This window comes from Chionomys nivalis, chromosome 14, assembly GCF_950005125.1.
Source record: "Chionomys nivalis chromosome 14, mChiNiv1.1, whole genome shotgun sequence".
NCBI lineage: Eukaryota > Metazoa > Chordata > Mammalia > Rodentia > Cricetidae > Chionomys > Chionomys nivalis.
In genome coordinates, this window is record NC_080099.1 from 10514829 (window position 1) to 10532905 (window position 18077).

Genomic DNA, 18077 nt, shown 5'->3' on the forward strand with positions numbered 1-18077 from the left:
CAATGCTATCCAATCTTTCCTGGCCACGTGGCTTCAACAGTCCGGGTCTTCAAGGTTAAAAGATTGACACCCAGTTTCCACAACTTCTTTTTATGAAGATGGAGCAAGCTTCTGGTTTATGCCCCAGGGTTGGCTGGCTTGGTGCAGCAGAGACTGTAGGATTTCGTTAGTATAAAACAATCCAAAAGCTCAGGGGCAAATGAAAGTACAATTCTGGCAGGAACTACACTGTATACTCAGTTTATGCCATGAAAAAAAATTATTTTCCAAATTTTAGAATGTGCCAGAAAAAGGAAATTAAGATTTAGGTAAGTAATTAGGTCTTGAGAGGTGTGCGTTCTGTGTGTCCTATCAAGAGCCTCGGTTCTGTGACTTCAGTTCCCTGTATCCAGCCCGATAAGGAAGAACCAGAGTCCTCCACAGGGCTCTTGGCATCTTCTGTAGCAATGGCTGGCTGGAGCCCATGCCATAACAGCAGCTATCACCGTCTTCTGCCCGAGCCACCACTGCTTTGCCCTGTGCTTTAGGGACAGTGTCACTGCCTCGATGGAGCGCTGTTGCCCTATTCATGGTTCCCGTGAAGCTAGTCAGTCTCTGCTGATGCTAAAACGGCTTGTGCATAGCAACAGCAAGGGCATTTAATAGGCCAGCCTTGGCACGTCCTTGGGCTCCGCTTGTCTTTCAGTGCATTCATGCCTTCTGTGTGCTCAGGGCACATCACTTGGGGTTTCCTCAGTTCTTTTGGGTTGATGTCTGTGTGTGGCAAGCACAAGGGCTGAACCCCAAATGCTTAGTCAAGGAGGAGAATCAGGAAAGCAATGGGCAGTGTTTCTGGCCTCTGTGGACTTTTTAAATTTTTTGAATTTTATTTATTTATTTTTTTAAATGTGTGTGAGTGTTTTAGCTGTCAGTAAGGATGTGCACCACATCTGTGCAGTGCCCACAGAGTCCAGAAGAGGGCATTAGATCCCCCTGGAACTAGAGTTACAGGCAGTAGTGATCTTTGTGGCTGAACCATCTCTCCAGCCGCTCTGGGTGCTGTTTTATGCCGAGATGCTCGCTCAGTAACAGGGTGTGTCATCAGGTTGACTTCCAGTCGTCTAAGTGTTCTTTCCTAATTTTGTGCCTCATACCAGTTATGGATCTGCTGATAATCCAAGGGAGGGAAGTTAGCTAATGAGACAGGTGACAGAATTGGGGTCCCAAAAGGCTTGAGAATTTGGGGGAATATTATTTGAAGGTGTGTTGCTTTTGTTTATGCTGCATTTGTTTAACTCTGCGAAGCTGTGATTCTTTGCCTGTCTAAAACACCTGGTGGTCTAATAAAGAGCTGAACAGCCAATAGCGAGGCAGGAGCAAGGATAGGTGGGGCTGGCAGGCAGAGAGGATGAACAGGAGGAGAAATAAGGAAGAGGGGAGCAAGAGAACAAAGAGAAGAGGACATCAAGGGCCACCAAGCCACACAACGAGCCATGGAGAAAGTAATAAAGAAAAGTATACAGGAATAGAGAAAGATAAAAGCCCAGAGGCAAAAGGTAGTCGGGATAATTTAAGAAAAGCTGGCAAGAAATAAGCCAGACTGATGTCAGATATTTATAACTAAGAATAAACCTACATGTGTTATTTATTTGGGAGCTGGGTGGAGGGCCCCCTCAAAAGCCAGAAGAATAAAACATCACACAACAAAGGATTTGTGGGATGGGCCTAAGACAGTGGAATCTGATAGAATAAAGCTCAGGCTCTAACAAGTCCCTTCCCCACTGCAAGATCAGAGACCTAGAAATCAAGTTAACAGTATGTTCATATAATGTACAAATATTTCACAACAATGCTGGTGCTTACATTTAGGGTAGATCTTCCTTCTCTATTGAACGTCTCTGAAAACAGCCTCACAGACATGCCCCAATCCCATTTTTTGCCTACTGATGAGGATGTACTGAACGGATTAGTTCTGCCCTTGTAGTGATGTGTGATGCACACTCAAACGTGTGCGCTGTGACTCTTATGACAACTGCAGACTCCCTTTGTCCCCTCCACTTCCATAAACCCCATCTCTACCAGCCACTCTTCTGACTTCCAGTCCCATCACTGTGTTTTTCCAGACAGGAACATACTCATGAGAAATCTTTTACAAAGATGAGTGATTTGTGACAGTAGACATAGACGAAGTTTGCTCTCTTTCCATAGTGCGTCACAGCGTTTTATTATTTATGTGTATCTGTGTGTATCTGTGTGCAGTTACCTGTAAAGGTCAGAAGAATGTGTCAGATCTCCTGAAGATGGAGTTACAGGAAATTGTGAACTGTGCTGTGTGCATAGAGCCTCACTGTGCTGTGTGCATGCGTCTTTTGAGAACTCCCTTTAAATGTGCTACACTAGTTATTTACTTACCTTGAATCAAATGGTTAGAATATGTTTGTGAATGTTTTTGCTTTCTTCTATAGGGTGACAAATGACAATTGTCAAAATCTCCCCAAGATCTGTCAGCAGAGGCCACGATCCAAAACCTCAATAGTGAAGACAGGGGACACCAAATCTGTCAAGGATCATTCTAAACAGGTCACGATGACTGCTTGATGTCGTAATATCACACTTGACTGATAAATGACCTCAACAAAAATAGCTTATTTCTTTGTTGTTTTTAAAGTTCTCTTTTTAAAATTGCTGTATGGTTTAATTAAACTGTAGAGTTCCCTGAATGCGGTAGATATTTTAGTATGTTGGAGAAAAATATGGAAGAAAATGTACAAATTCCTAGATTTGCCAGCTCCTTCTCTAGTTTCAGATCAGGGTGAGGGTACTGGACGATTTGGGGCTGGCTGATAAGATCCTCATAGCTGAGAGAAGTGCAGAAAGGAGATCTTCCCATCCCAAACGTGTTTTCCTGCTCCCCAGTGTGGTCCAGGAGCAGCCTAAGATACAGCTGGGCCTTGGCACCTCCTGCTGAGCTTCTGCAAAGCGTGTAGGGTTACTCCTCACCCCTACCTCAACACTAGACTTTCTAGAAGGGGGTGCAGCAAGAGAAGTGGGCCCAGTAGGTGGGTGAAGTCATTGGCTCCCGCCTGCCTCAGGAGATCTACATCCAGAACCTTTTTATCTAGGGCAAAACATTCCAGGTTTTAAAGAGCAAGGGACAATGGAAATCAGGAAAAGGAACAGCAAAGGTTACTGCTGAGGACAGGTGGGATGGGAAGAAGTGATCATGGGATTCAGTTGTCTTGAGAGGGTTATGGCTGTGCCCAAGGTAGAAGGGAGGTGACGTGGGACAGGTGAGTTCCACAGGGGCTGGGCAACTCTGCTGAATCCCCAGACTTGGCCAGTCTTGGTCAGAGGAGAAAAAACAAGCTAGAAAAGCCTGTGGGAGTGGGCTGAGTGCGGGTGTTTGTGCACAGGCAGGCCTGCTTAGAACCCGTGGTCTGGAGTCTCAGCCTCAGGGAATAGCTTCTTCCTCATTACACAGGAACATGGTTGGTTGGTTCTGCAGAGGGGATGGGCAGTCAGAGCCTGGGTCTCCGCTTCCACATCTGGCTTCTCATCATCTTCCTTTTCCTCCAGGAGAATGTCAGTAATCCTCAAGTAGAGAATGCTGACTTTGGCCTAAACATATCAAAAATCCAGAAGAATGGCACAGAGGAAAAGGCCCACCCACGAAGAGTAAGTGGAACTCAGGACCCTAGGGTGGGACGGGGGAGTTTGTTTCTCTCTAGAAAAAGGAAATCATGTGATTTTTGCCAAACATGACCTTGCAACAAAAGTATGAAAGGTTGGCTGTGGGGTAAGAAAGGAATATCCCAGGAGGACCAGAAACCCGTCATGCGATTCTGATCTGCCTGCTCCTTTTTGGAAGGACCTTCTAGAGTGATCCTTCTCTAGGAACCACGGGCTCTTCATTTGAAAATGGACGTTCGGAAGAGAGAGGGTTCTTTTCAGCTTAAAAATTCAGTGATCAGCAGCAGGGGTATAATCAGGTGGTAGAGTATTTGCCTGCTGGTCACAAAGCTCTGTGTTTGCTCCCTGCTATGAGAAATGGTTAGGAGAGAACAAAGGGCCCCGTGATGACAATGACAGACATTGGTGTGCTGCACTAGAGTGAGGACAGCCCGGAGGGTCCCCTGCTCATTTGTTTATGACCCTGCCAAGGGTAGTTGCTTAATGTCCTCCTGCTTAGAGGCATGCTCCAGACTTGAGTACAATTTATTTGTGATCCATGAAGATTAGTTGATTTAGAGCTGACCCTGTGTTTAATAGATATTTCTGCTCCCCTTTCCTTCCTCCTCCTTCTTGTTTTTTATTTTGTTTTTTGAGATAAGGTCTCACTAGCTGGCATGGAACTTACTTTATAGACTAGGCTGGCCTCGAACTCCCAGAAATCCTCCTGCCTCTGCCTCCCAAGTGCTGGGATTAAAGGTGTGCACCACCAGCTATTTCTGCCTTTTTTTCTGATGAAACTCAGGTCTGGCTTTGTAAAAAAAAAAAAAAAAAGTTTCTCCAAGAGAAAAGTCCCAAATGGGGTGGATGTAGCAAAGGTAGGGCAGTGGACCCTTTGGCAAGAAGAATACATGTTCCTCCCGAGGGACCCTCCAGGGTGTCCTTCATTAACTCTTCTCCTTCAGCCAAGATGTTGAACCATGGGTTGCTGCCCTGCACACAAACTGGTCGCTGTGGTATGTGCTGGAAAGGCTACCAGGCACACAAAGCCTGTGAACTGCCTTCCCTGGCCTGCATGGCTCCCTGGAGGCCTCAGGGAACTGATGAGGCAGGAGAGGATGCATTTGCCTCCCCCCAGAAAATGCTCCCTTGTTAGTCCTCAGTGCCTTCTTCAAATTCTGAGTCCCCTGTGGTGTACCTAGCCGTGCTGTGGCTTTAGTCTCTTGTGAATGCCTCACACTGGTCTAAACGGTGCCTCTGCGAGTCACAAGGAAGGGGCTATTTAACCCAGCACTTAACCTTTGAAATAGTCTGCCTGTAAATTCTGTTTCTAGCAGAAATGGCTTTGTGTAAAATGTAGATAGATTTTTTTTCCCTCCTAGATTTTCAAATGTTCATTGGTTGGGTGACAGTGCCTAGGAGGTTTCCCCTAAGAAGGTTTCTCATCACTGTGTTAGGGACTCTAGCGTTGGATTCTGATGCCTTGCTGAAGATGTCAAAAGTATGTTGTTCTTTGGAGTACAGGCTAGGGGAGTCAGTTTGCCCAAGCCCCAGAGTGCTGCAGTGGTCAGGTTGTGGTCAAGCCTTATGTTTGTTTGTTTGTTTGTTTTTGAAATCTGTAAAATGGAAACAATAGCACTGCCTGCTTTAACTGTGAGGTTGAAAGGAGAGCCCATGTCTTCACTGCCACAACAGACAGTCGGCAAACACTGCTGGTTGCAAGTGTGTCTTACCTGCGCCGTTGACTTTCTTTCCGGACTCTAAGGGAAACAGGACTAGAGCTTGGAAGATTATATTAGTTACTCTTTCTATTGTGACCAAATGACTGACAGTGGCAGCTAAAAGAAGGGAGGATATGACTCCCTGCTTTAGGGGATGTCCATCATGGCCGGCAAGGCATGGTGGGGTGGTTTGTCTGTGGTAGTGAGACTCTGAGGTTGAACTCCTTCCCTGGTGTCCAGCCAGGATGTAGAAGCTAGACTAAAGTTAGAGGTAAGTGTAACAACCATCAAAGGACCTCTGGCGGTAACCTAGGTCTGCCAGGCAAGCAGCAGTGCCTCCCATGCCAGACCCATGCCCTTAGGGCCAGATATTCAAACTCATGACATTTCAGAATCAAACATAATAGCAACCATCTGGGTTAGAGTCCTGGCCTCAGCCTACTGTTAGTCTTGTGGCCCTTGGCAAATTGTTTAACTTCCCCAGCTTCCCTTCACAGAAACAAAATTAAAATGTCACTCACCACTAGCAGGGGTGGCCTGAGAACCTTGCCTACCTGTCTTGTCCCAGGCCATCCTCCCCTGAATGAAGCATACAGTCAGCACACGGGCCTATCTTTATCTGCGTCCCAGTGGGTTCTTCCTGAATATCTAACGTTTTAAAGGGGTGTGGTCAGACAGGCCAAGTAGTCACATAAGGAAGGAGATGCTGAGTGTCAGGGATGCAAAACGTCCATGAATTTTACTCATCTAACTCCATTCTGAAGAATTAATTTAGTTTTGTTTTTCTACATAGTCCCGACTTCTGCACATCATCTTATTCAGCAGTAGTTCAGCTTTCTCTTGAGATGAAATCTGCCTGCCATACAAGGGTATAGACACCCAGCTCTAAGGCTACTCTGCTCTTGTGTGTTTATGGCTTAAATAACCATTGCTCCCTTTTAGGGCCAAATCATTGACTTCCGGGGGCTGCTCACTGATGCTATCAAAGGAGCCACCAACGAACTCGCCTTGAACAGTTTTGAATGTAACCCAGACCCTTCGGTAAGTGACCAAACCACCTAAATCTCGTGGAACTTCTAGGAGTATCACCCCGAGTCCAGAGAACTGTGAGATCCGGTCAAAGGTCATTGTAACCAGTCACCGTTAGTTTCTCCAAGATCCCACTTTCCTTCCTACATCGCGGCGGGGCAGTTTTGTAAGGCCAGCCTTTCTGCTCCTCTCCCCAGGAGCGGCTGCTGAAACCTCTGAGTGCTTTTATTGGCATGAACAGTGAGATGCGAGAACTGGCAGCCGTGGTGAGCCGGGTAAGATCTGCTGTTCAGTTCACAAATTTATGGAGGCAGACCAGGGCTCCTGGAGCATTGTGGGCTGCTTCTTTTATTAATAACAATAAATATGATCATTTATTTATAAAGTGCCCCCACTTGCAGAGGCACTCATATTGTTTAGAGGCACAATAATGCATGATAAATAAATTATAGAATCATAAAATTACAATAGAAAAAGCCCACCATCCTACTATAGGGGCCAAGAAAACAGACAGCAAAAAAGATGCAGAAAGGGACGGACAGGTGAAAGGCTTTCTGGCGGGCTCCAGAGCAGGGGAAAGAGGGCTCTAAGAAAAGCACGGAGCACACGTGTGTTCTGTTTAAAGAGCCCCAGTCTGAAAATGCGGGGTCTGGAAGTGTGATGACCTCACACTTGGAAATTTCCTTGAACATAACCAGATTAGTAAGAAAGATTTTTTACCACTAGGCTAAGGATACTTGCAGCTTGCACCATGGACCTAAGGGTGGTGAAAATGAACGGCCAGTGATGCGACCCTGAAATCCTTTGACCTGCACTTGATTTCTGGAGCCTTCTCTTTCTAGCTGGATGGTTTTAAGCAAGCTTCTTAGGTTGAGAATAGATTATTGATTACAGATGATTTTTCTAATTTCCACTGATCTCAGTTTAATTGAAGAGGGAAACTGAGGTAAGGCCAAAAAGATTCTTTAAAAAAAAATCCTCCAGGGCTGGAGAAATGGCTCAGAGGTTAAGAGCATTGACTGTTCTTCCAAAGGTCCTGAGTTCAATTCCCAGCAACCACATGGTGGCTCACAACCATCTGTAATAGGGTCTGGTGCCCTCTTCTGGCCTGCAGGCATACACACAGACAGAATATTGTGTACATAATAAATAAATAAATATTTAAAAAAAAATCCTCCAAAAAGCATACAGTTGCTGAGCTGCAAGGGCATCTGCTTCAGAGGCACTACCAGAGGCTGCTAAGGACCTGCAGATAGAGGCGGGGGAGGGGGGGCACACGGGACGGGGACTCTGCCCAGGCTTGCCTCGAAAGACTCTGGTTGCATGGATGAGTGCATCTGGGGAGCAGCAAAGCTGGGGTGCAGAGAGGGGCAAGATTCTCCACCCTGAGCAGTATCCAGGATGGAGAACTGGGTAGAGAGATAAGAATCCTGGATTAGCATCTCTCTCGGTGCACAGGTCATCCTGTGTGTTGAGAAGCCATTTCGGTGAGGTGGATGTGGTAAAGGGATAGAGAAGAGAGGCAGCTATGAGGTTTCCACCAGCGAAGCAGGGTAAAAAGTGAGCCCGCCAGGATGCATGAGGAAGCAGAGGTTGATGCTCCTCAGAACCCCCCAAATCTGTAGTCTCCTTTCTGTCTCTACAAAAGGATAGCATGAAGTTCAGAGTAGAGAACAGAAGTGACCTGCAGGGATCCCACACTCCCGAGGAAGGGGACACAGCCCCTTCTTGTATGTTTCCAGTGATGGGAAGATCATTTGCAATGACAAATGACTTTGGATGTGTACAAGGAAGAACTTTGGGTTGGGAAATTAAACATCACCTTGTTAAACCCAGTGTCACCTCTAGACTGTGGAGGGAAATGCACTTATCTACAGATTGTTCAAATACCAAAGTAGATGGAGCCTCATTGTGTGCCAAGATTTCCTAAGAAAGGCCTCAATAAGAGATGTGTGCTCTCCCCAAATTTTGGAGTCCTGAGTTGGGTGTGATATAATCTCCATCATCTTGCACTCAGAGGATGAAGCAGGGAAACCCAGCCACACAGTGAGTTCCAGGCCGGGGTACAGAGTGAGGCCCTCTCTCAAAACACAAAATATGGAAGACTGGGTTTTTTATCCACTACCCTGTCCAACAATGGAGAATATACATCACGTGTGACCCAATCATTTCTAATAAATACTGTGGTGGTATTTTGTGTTTTAGCAAATAAAGCTTGCCTGAAGATCAGAGTGTGGAGTTAGCCACTAGTTAGCCATAGAGGCCAGGTAGTGGTGGCACACACCTTTAATCCCAGCACTCTGGAGACAGAGACAGATGGATCTTTGTGAGTTCAAGGCCACCCTGGGCTACCTAAGATTGACGTAGTCTAAAAGAGAAAACAAGCCTGGCAGTGATGGCTCACATCTTTAATCCCAGAATTTTGGAGTCACAGGCCTTTAATCCCAGCACTAAGAAGGTGGAGACGGGTAGGGGTATGGCTGGGCAGAGAGAGAAATATAAGAGAGGAGGAGACAGGAGCTCAGGGCATTCAGTCTGCAGATTCATAGAGACAGGATCGCCCTTTGGGTCTGAGGTAGGAGTAAGAACTAGTGGCTGACCGCTCTTTTTTTCTGATCTTTCAGCTTTCATCCCCTAATATATGACTCCGAGTTTGTTTTGTTTTTATTTCTTTTGAGACAGAGTTTCTATGTAGCTTTAGAGCCTCTCCTGGATCTTGCTCTGTAGACCAGGCTGGCCTCATCTGCCTGCTAGGATTAAAGGTATGCACCACCACCACCTGGCTTGACTCCGAGTTTTTATTGATAAAACCAATTAGAATCCGAGCTACAGTCAGGCGGTGGTGGTGCACACCTTTAATCCCAACACTTGGGAGGCAGAGGCAGGCAGATCTCAGTGAGTTTGATGCCAGCCTGGTCTACAAAGTGAATTCTAAGTCAGCCAGAGCTGTTACTCAGAGAAACCCTGTCTCAAAAAGAAGGAGGAGGAGGAGGAGGAGGAGGAGGAGGAGGAGGAGGAGGAGGAGGAGGAGGAAGAGAAGGAGGAGGAGGAGGAAAAGAAGGAAAAAAGAATTCAAGCTACAAAATACTTCTCAGAAAAGTGGAACTCCTGGTGGGGAACCCTGGGAAGAGGGGAGTAGCTGTAGGACCATAACATTTTTTGCCATTTAAAAAAACATACTTTTATATATTTGAAACATGTGCACATAGCACGTATTTAAACACACACACAAAACAAGTAGATAAGCAGTTTCCAGACTTGTTCTTTACTCAGAATGACATAGGAAAGGACCTTAAGAGAAAGTAATACTCCAGACGTTGTTTGCCTGAAATAGCTCTGATGGAGAAGGGCCCAGAGCGATTGTTCATAGGCGTCTTGTGAAATTGAAATTGGAAAACTGTAAATTAGTAATCAGTAAAAGTGACTTAATTGATTGCCCTGGGGTGGTCGCTACAGGGCTCTCCCGTAAGAGGGGAAGTGCGCACGCACTTGGTTGTTGGCTTCCTCGAACGCTGCAGAAGCAATCGCTCCAGCTGGAAGCAGGGAATGCTCACTAGGGAAAAGGGAAATTGGTTTCAGGGGAGCGTAGGAGAAGTCTCTGTTTACAACAAATTAAGAAAGTGTTTGCCAGATCAAATAGCTAGACAGATACCCAGCTATCGTAAGGATATGTTTTTCCCTAAAAATTAGGGTAATTTGAAGGCATTTCTTCACCTGGTCATAACGCAGCACAGGTTGCTATTGGCTGATGGCAGGTGTAGCTCACTCTTATACCCGCCCCCCCCCCCAAAAGTACCATATTTTACTATCAATATCTTCTCCAGGGAAAATCATTGACTATTTTCCCATCTCTTTGGTAAAGTAACCCCAACTTATAATGTATGCATAGGTCTACATTATAATACTCGGGAAACATTTTTTTTTTATCATCAGCACATTATATCCTATTTAGTCGGGTGTTCTGTGCTGCCGTGTTTGTTCCAGAAGTGGAAGAAAACGTCAGTTTTAGCAAAATAATCAAATGCATATTGCAGGACATTTATCTCCATAACCCCAACATAAAGTGGAACGATATTATTGGACTGGATGCGGCCAAGCAGTTAGTCAAAGAAGCCGTTGTGTACCCAATAAGGGTAAGTATGGGAAGCCATGTTTCTGATTGCTATCAACTAGACAAGCTATGTCAAGAAAAGACGGCGTGATGACTTTTCTGTCTGTAAGGTAGCCTTTTGACTGGGCCACCCTTGGTCAGGGCTAGAGCATCACGTGCAGTCTGTGCTATACCAGTTTAAGTCCTGTTCCTGTTGCAGCTCTTGCAGAGGGGAGGTTCCCAGCACCCACATCAAGTGGCTCGCAGCTGCCGCTACAGCTCCCCATGAGTTATAATACTATAACTCTAGTTCCAGGGCATCCACTGCCTTCTTCTGGTCCTCAGGCACTTGTATGTTACTTGTGCATACTACCACAAAATAAAAATAAATCTTTCTAAAAAGTCACATTCTATATTGGTTCAAAGTGTCTGCTCAGTGGTAACTGAAGACCTAAGACATTGTGGAATATAGCTTTTCAGATGCTAAACACTGACCATTAGCCTGCCTCCCTAAGAGTGTGCTCCCTGTCGTAGACCTCCCAGAAGAGGCCTCTCATTTGTTCCTATGGATCTGCCTCAGACCTAAACCGCCCCCCCCCCCCATTTGCCATCAGGGGCTTTGCTCGGCTAGACAGACAGTCCCTTCCAGGGCTGTGACCAGCAGGGCCAGCATGCTGTTCTCATCACCTGCTTTTGACCATTTTCTACACACCTCACGAAACAAACTGACAGAAGAAACAGCACACTTCAAGAGGGGTGAGGAGACGGTCAGAGTATCGCAGAGTGTTTGCTATCTGACAGGCCACCCTGCCACTCGGAGCCTTAAAACAACAATCTTTGAACAGAAGTTCGCTTGTCATTCTGTGGTGGGCAGTTTAAGCTGAACCCAGCCAGGCTGCCTCATCTGTCTCCACACAGTATCATTTGCCTGGCGCTCCCAGGGTGACTGGGAGAATTGGGGGAACAGTTGGGATAATGGGCAGTCAAGTCTTTTCAGATGGCCAAATCCTGCAACAAACAAGTTCAGCCTTGTACACAGGTTCTTAGAGAGAGGGAAGAAAGATCATGTCCTAACATGTGAGCTTTTTCATGGCCCCCCTTCCATTTGTTTATCTTATAATTCTTTAGCATCCCACTGGGCAAGGTCAGAAGGCCAGGAACCAGATACAGGTGGTGGAGAACCCCACTTTCTTCTGTGGGAGGCTACTATACAGAATTTGTGTAATTTGTGGTCTATAATTTCCTAAGGGCAAGATTACACATTCATTAAAATAACAACAGTAACTGTGTATTGCTACCTCTAACTCCATGAAGCTCTTGATTTTGCCGTACTTTCATTCTAAGGAAACAAAAAAACATTAAATTCAGATTATCTTTCCCTCCCTCCTCCCCCTGCTCAGGTGGGAGTAAGAAATATATTTATTCAGAGCTAAGAGTGAAACCATAGCACAAAACTTTTGGGAAGGATAGAGCATTTTATCAGCACCCTGGATATGCTGTTTTCTCATTATTCTGGGGAACAAACCCACAGTGTTTAACGTGGTCGGCAAGAGAATCTACCACGGAGCTACAGCCCTCCCCGTTTCTGGATGTGCTATTTATGTCCATGGCATTATACCCTTCACAGGCGATGGGAGTGTGTTTGCCATTTCCCCTGTCCTCCACCAGTCCTGTCGAGTTCCTAGAAGGTTTGAACTTGAGCTAATGGAAGAGACCCAACTGAAATCTGGTAGCATCCTCTGAGCCTCCGTGTCCCCAGCCTCTGCCACAGGCTACCCCATAGAGCTTCCCATGGGCACACACCTTTATGGGTTGGTTCTAGGCCTTATCTTGGATCTGTGTCTTCTTTATGATTTTTAAAAAGGAGATGAAGGCTCCACATGGAGAACATAGAGGGAAGGAAATTATATGCATAGAAATAACTATTGTCACTGGGCGGTGGTGGCACATGCTTTTAATCCTAGCACTCGGGAGGCAGAGGCAGGTGGGTCTCTGTGAGTTCAAGGTCAGCCTGGTTTACTGAGTGAATTTCAGGACAGCCGGGCTACACAGAGAAACCCTGTCTTGAAAGAGAGAGGGGGGGGGGAATAACTATTGCCACAGAGAAGAAATAGCTGCATATACCTTTCTTTTCCATATATATATATATATATAGCTTTTCAAGAAGCCACAAAAATTAAGTCAGACATTTTTACCCAGTGTGAAAATGCCCCTGGCACAAACAAGATCCACACAGAGGAGCAGACCTTAAAAAAGTGGGGCTAAGCTTTAGAGGGGCTGTTTTGCAGGAACTCCTGCCCTGCCTGCTAAGAATGTGCAGATTGATGTATTCATGCTCACCTTGTCTTTGTTCTCCAAGTACCCACAGCTGTTTACAGGCATCCTCTCCCCTTGGAAAGGTCTGCTGCTTTACGGCCCTCCAGGTAAGTGGAGGATGTCTGTGGGAGCCTGGCCTTTGCCTGGCGGTGAGGCAAGGAGCAGTAGCCCCTGCTCATGGTCATCCTTGTGTCCCTAGGTACAGGAAAGACGCTGCTGGCCAAAGCCGTGGCCACTGAGTGCAAAACAACTTTCTTTAACATTTCTGCCTCCACCATTGTCAGCAAGTGGAGAGGAGATTCAGAAAAACTTGTCCGGGTAGGAATTCTTAAGATGTTTAAAAATCAGTTTTCTAGAATACCAAAGTACAAAATAATGCTAGAGCATGTTGGTTTTAAGGAGGTATATATGTTAGCCTCGGCTTGGATTGTGACTCCCCAAAGCCCAGGAATTGGATTGACTGTCACATGTGGGTATTAATCATAGTGTCACCAGCAAAACATGGACTCCCTTCTTCTGGAATTTTACCAACAGCTATTTTTTGATTCACACAATTTAGCGCTAAAAGCGAGAATAAAAGTCTCTAAAGTGGCCTACTGTTTCCTCCACTCAAGAACCATTCATTATTAAGCATGTACAGTTTATCCAGTTAACATTTAGTGTGAGGCCACTGCCGTGTGCCAAGACCCTACACTAAGCACTCTGTGGAGAAATTGAAAGACGTAAACCTTAATTATTCTTTCAGATGTTCTGAGCAACTTTTCTTCCTCTGTTCATGGCATGCACAGTGTGTTCTCTCCTTGGAAGGCTGTTTCCATCTTTACAATATCTTGTTCTTGGTCCATGGCATCTCTTACACTCTAACATTTTGCTGTATCTTCCTGTCACCCTAAGAGAACAGATGCTGTGACGTACACCTCGCCATAAAGGGGGTTCCTTGCCAGGAATCCTGTTAGACTGTTGCCTCCTGTAGAGAGACTGATAAGTAATCAATACTAAGTGAATGTAAAATTACTTTCTGAAAAGAAATCATCCTAAAATATTACTCTGGAATTATGGTCCCTCATAAAGCTAATTTCCAAATGATCATAGACTGCTTAGAAGACATAATGGGATATTTTAGAAGGGTTGGTTAAAAAAAATAAGACCATACCTATTATTTATTACTTTGACCATTCATTCATTCATTCATTCATTCATTTCTAAGGATTAAATGCAGGCATTTGCATGTCAGGCAATTACTCTAACACCAAATTAGCCCTTAGCCCCTTGTTATCATTTTCAAGTTGTTTCAAATGTTTAAGTTTTTATGAATTTTTATCACTCACTCAGCATTGTATTTTTCTGTTGCTCTGTTTATTTTAGTGGTACTGTTTTGAGACAAGGCCTTTTTGTAGATGTAGCTCAGACTGACCTTGAACTTATGATCTGTCTTTTGGGATCACCTCATTGTCCTAGGTGCCGGAATTATAGATTGTGTACCACAGTGCCTGGATCAAGATGAAATCTATGAAAATATTTACATTTTCTCCTTTGGTCTTTATCCTGAGGCTGTCTCAGACCAGATCCCCAGGCGCTCCTGTTTATCTGCTGTGTGTGGATCCCTAGGGTTCTGGTCAGTTCTGTTTCAAAGGGCTGAGGTTCAATTAACTACCATCATTATCAGCCTAAAGCTCTTTGGGATGTGTGTGTGTTTAACTTCTGTGTGTTGAGTAACAGTAAAACAACTCACAAAAGACACCCTCCCCTGAAGAGTAGAGATTTGTGTCCCATCACAAAAAGTGTTTGGAACCATGAGCACAAGACACTGCAAAGGGTTTCAAGAAAGTTCCCAGATTCCTTGGACAAGCCCTAGGTGGACAGACATGTACATTTAGATACTTCATGATTATCCTAACAGAGATGGAGAGAAAATGGTTTCTTGTTTAGTGTTGAATGTCTAAAAATGCCAATCACACGAATGTTCCTTCTTTGTGAGTATTTTTTTTAGCTCAGGTTTTTTTGTTTTCTGCTTTAGTATCATTCCAGGAGTGAGGCAATCCTTCCTGTCCCAGGTCTCCATCTCCTTCACTACATATTTAAAAGAATCTAGCTTTATGGAAAATGCATGAAAGCGTACATTTCCTTGATTTGGGATCTATGAGCTCATATTCTCAAGGTCACACGGCAGGCCCCTTACTGAATGAGCCACCTCCCCAGACCCCTAATTTGAGCATTTTACAAGTTACTTTAGAAGATACTTATATTTCTTTTTTCTTATGAAAAATACATTTTCATTTAAATATATGAAAAATATTCAAGAAGAAACTGGAAACCTCTGCCAACCTTGAAGGGTCTTATTTCCTTGTAGAAGTTATTTTTTCCTGTTCTGTGAGATTTTGGGAAGATCCTCACTTGGGGAAGTTTAGTCATTCTGTCCACCCCTTCCTGTAAAGGTTTTTAAGGAAAGCAAATCCTTTAGGACCTTCCCCTCAATCAGAAAAGCGTTTTCTCCCATTTGTTTTTCTTTCTATTCCAATTAAGGAGTTATTTATAGGGAACCTTTGGGCTGTGAACCCCCCTCCTCTCCTAATGCTCCTGCCTCTTAGGAGTTGAGCACTATTGAATAGCTGAGTGATCTCTTTAGCAAATGCATACACCTGTTGATGGTTACATCTCCCTCCCCTTCATATGATTTAACTTCCTCCAAGCACCTCTGGATATTTTAGACTAATGCTTCTAGAAGCACTTACCAGGATTCTATTTATTCTCTGGGAATGGAAACTCAGTAATTTGAGCAATATGGACCTAAGCCCTGAATGCAGTTAGTTCTTCTAACTTTATGTTGAAGAGGCCCTTGATTTCCTACACCTGAGTAAGCTCCTTAAAACTGTGTGTAGTGATACAGGGTTCTAATATCCTCTTTTTCATTGAGTCAATTGGTGTTATTGTAATCACTTTTAAAATCAAGTATAATTGGGCTTCTCTTTCTGTGACAGGAAGAAAAGTTACTTGTTCCTAATTGGCTGGTCTCCAGTGTATGAGAGAGGTCTTAGTGATAAATTTCCCAGAATTGCCCTTTGTTTAATGACTTTTGCTGTGTGTGTGTGTGTGTGTGTGTGAACCATGTGTATTCACCCAGCTATATACCAAATAAACATTTCTACCCAAGTGTCAACCAGTGAGTTTTGGAACATGGATGACTGGCATAGAAGTAAAAATATCTGAATCACCAAAAAGCCCACCTAGCTTAGGTGATGATTCATGAAGGATGCATACCTGGTGCTCCCTAGACAACTTGCAGGGAGTTCCACCAATCACAGAATCTCCTCTCTGTACCAGTTGTTCATGCTTCTACACCCATGGGGATCAGCCTTGTAAGTCTTGTATTTCAAGAGTTCCCAGAGCCTTGTAAACTCCTTTTACTACCCTAGCCTGTAAATTCCCTTTATTCCCTGAGCCTTTTCAATTTTTGTTATTCCTTGAGTCTTCTAAGTTCCCTTTATTTCCTGGGCCTTATAAGTTCCCTTTACTTCCTGAATCTGTAAATTCCCTTTACTTCCTGAGCCTGTAAATTTCCTTTCCTTCCTGAGTCTTGTAAGTTCCCTTCCCTTCCTGAGTCTTGTAAGTTCCCTTTACTTCCTGAGCCTATGAGTTCCCTTTCCTTCCTGAGCCTGTAAATTCCCTTTACTTCCTGAAGACGTTTATGTTCCCTTTATTTCTTGAGTCTTCTTAGCTTCCGTCCTTTGTCTGGGGTGGGGGGGGATATTTCTATTAAAGGAAACATCTACACACAGTCCTTCTCTTAGTTTTGTGACAGGGAAATGGTGACTCATCACCTTGGACTCACTGAGTCAGGGGATGTGAGAGATTTCCTCAGAGGGATATCCTGCCACTCCTGAAAGCCACACGGGAGCATTTCCCTCTTGTTTATCCTGCAATGCTTTCCTTATGCTCAGTGACATGGAGAATAAATCCCTATGGCAGCTGAAGAATCTCTGCTTTTCTGCTCATCACTGCTGCATTCTCCAGTCAGCCAGTGAAGAATTGAACATGGCGCTCGAGAGATCGCTGCAGGATTTAAAAAAAAAAATAAAAGATTTAGCTCTTTATACTGTTCACTACCACTATATCTCCCTATCGAGTTCTTTATTTTGTTTTTATGTCTGTTCTTTTGCTGGCTGCTTTCTTGTTCTTGTTCAGTCTGTCATATTTTACTCTGGAACAGAACATCTTATTCCGTCAAGAACTGCCTTTGGGAATCTGCTCCTCTTGTATTTGAGAGGCAGGGCAGGAGGATCCCCTGAGTTCACCAGCCAGTCTGAGTTATACTGTGAGTTCCAGTCTAGCTGAAGCTGTTTCAAGACAACAAAACCCAGCAACAATAGCAAACAAAAGGGAAAAGGTGTACAAAGAACCTGATCCTAGCAAGCAGTGTTGAGGTGGAGCGGGGCCCTGTGGAATCACGAGGCGAGCAGAAAGGACATTTTCAGTTTGTTATCCATGAGTGTCCTTTTCCTGAATTTCTTCCTTCTGAGAATAATCCTATTTTCTATAGATGAAGGGGGGAAAGTTACTACATGATTTTATGTATTTTATGTTTGTGTCCACATGGAGCCTGTTATTGGCAGGTGTCCCGAGGGTTAACAAGGCAATTAGGAGCTTGGGAACTGAATTTTATCTTCAGCTCTCATACCCATCATTCGGAACCTTGAACTTGCTGCCCACTCTCTATCAACTGATAAATGGAAATAACTGGACCATCCATCCCCCTAAGGTGGAACTAGGGAGAAATAACGGCGATGGTTATAAAGTTGCCCCAGAGTACTGGTGTAGAGCAAATGCTTATTATTACAGCAGTTCTAAACTTTTAATCTGGGAACATTTGAGGGCTAAAGTTGACATGTTTGTCAAAGACTAACTTAAGAATACATATTTGACCCCGCTCTTGCCTTTCCCCACTCAGGTGCTGTTTGAACTTGCCCGCTATCATGCACCCTCCACCATCTTCCTGGACGAGCTGGAGTCTGTGATAAGTCAGAGAGGCATGACTCCTGGGTAACAGACGGTTTGGGTTTGGGTTTTTTTGGTCATCATTTCTCCCCTTCGTAAGTGTGTGTGATGGTCGGAAGCCCATCGATGTTTACCAGCAGAATGAGCCTGTTAATAAGCCCACAAATTTTCTGCAGACACATAGAAAGGTCTTTAAATTAGATCCTGTTAACTGAGTAGCTGATTTAAATAGTTTTTATAACCGGAGGAAACACCATCCCCCCCCTTCCCCACAGAGTGGC

The 18077-nt window shown here is 44.5% G+C and overlaps 1 protein-coding gene across 1 annotated transcript in view; it reads left to right on the forward strand.

The window, feature by feature from the left end:
- The window catches only part of Katnal2 (katanin catalytic subunit A1 like 2), a 47837-nt gene that overhangs the window by 15581 nt on the left and 14179 nt on the right, over positions 1 to 18077 (forward strand). The window contains exons 5-12 of the mRNA XM_057788889.1: positions 2445 to 2559; positions 3556 to 3654; positions 6312 to 6410; positions 6596 to 6673; positions 10433 to 10531; positions 12848 to 12911; positions 13004 to 13122; positions 17750 to 17841. Coding sequence (XP_057644872.1) covers positions 2445 to 2559; positions 3556 to 3654; positions 6312 to 6410; positions 6596 to 6673; positions 10433 to 10531; positions 12848 to 12911; positions 13004 to 13122; positions 17750 to 17841 — 765 coding nt within the window. The remainder of the gene's footprint in view (positions 1 to 2444; positions 2560 to 3555; positions 3655 to 6311; positions 6411 to 6595; positions 6674 to 10432; positions 10532 to 12847; positions 12912 to 13003; positions 13123 to 17749; positions 17842 to 18077) is intronic.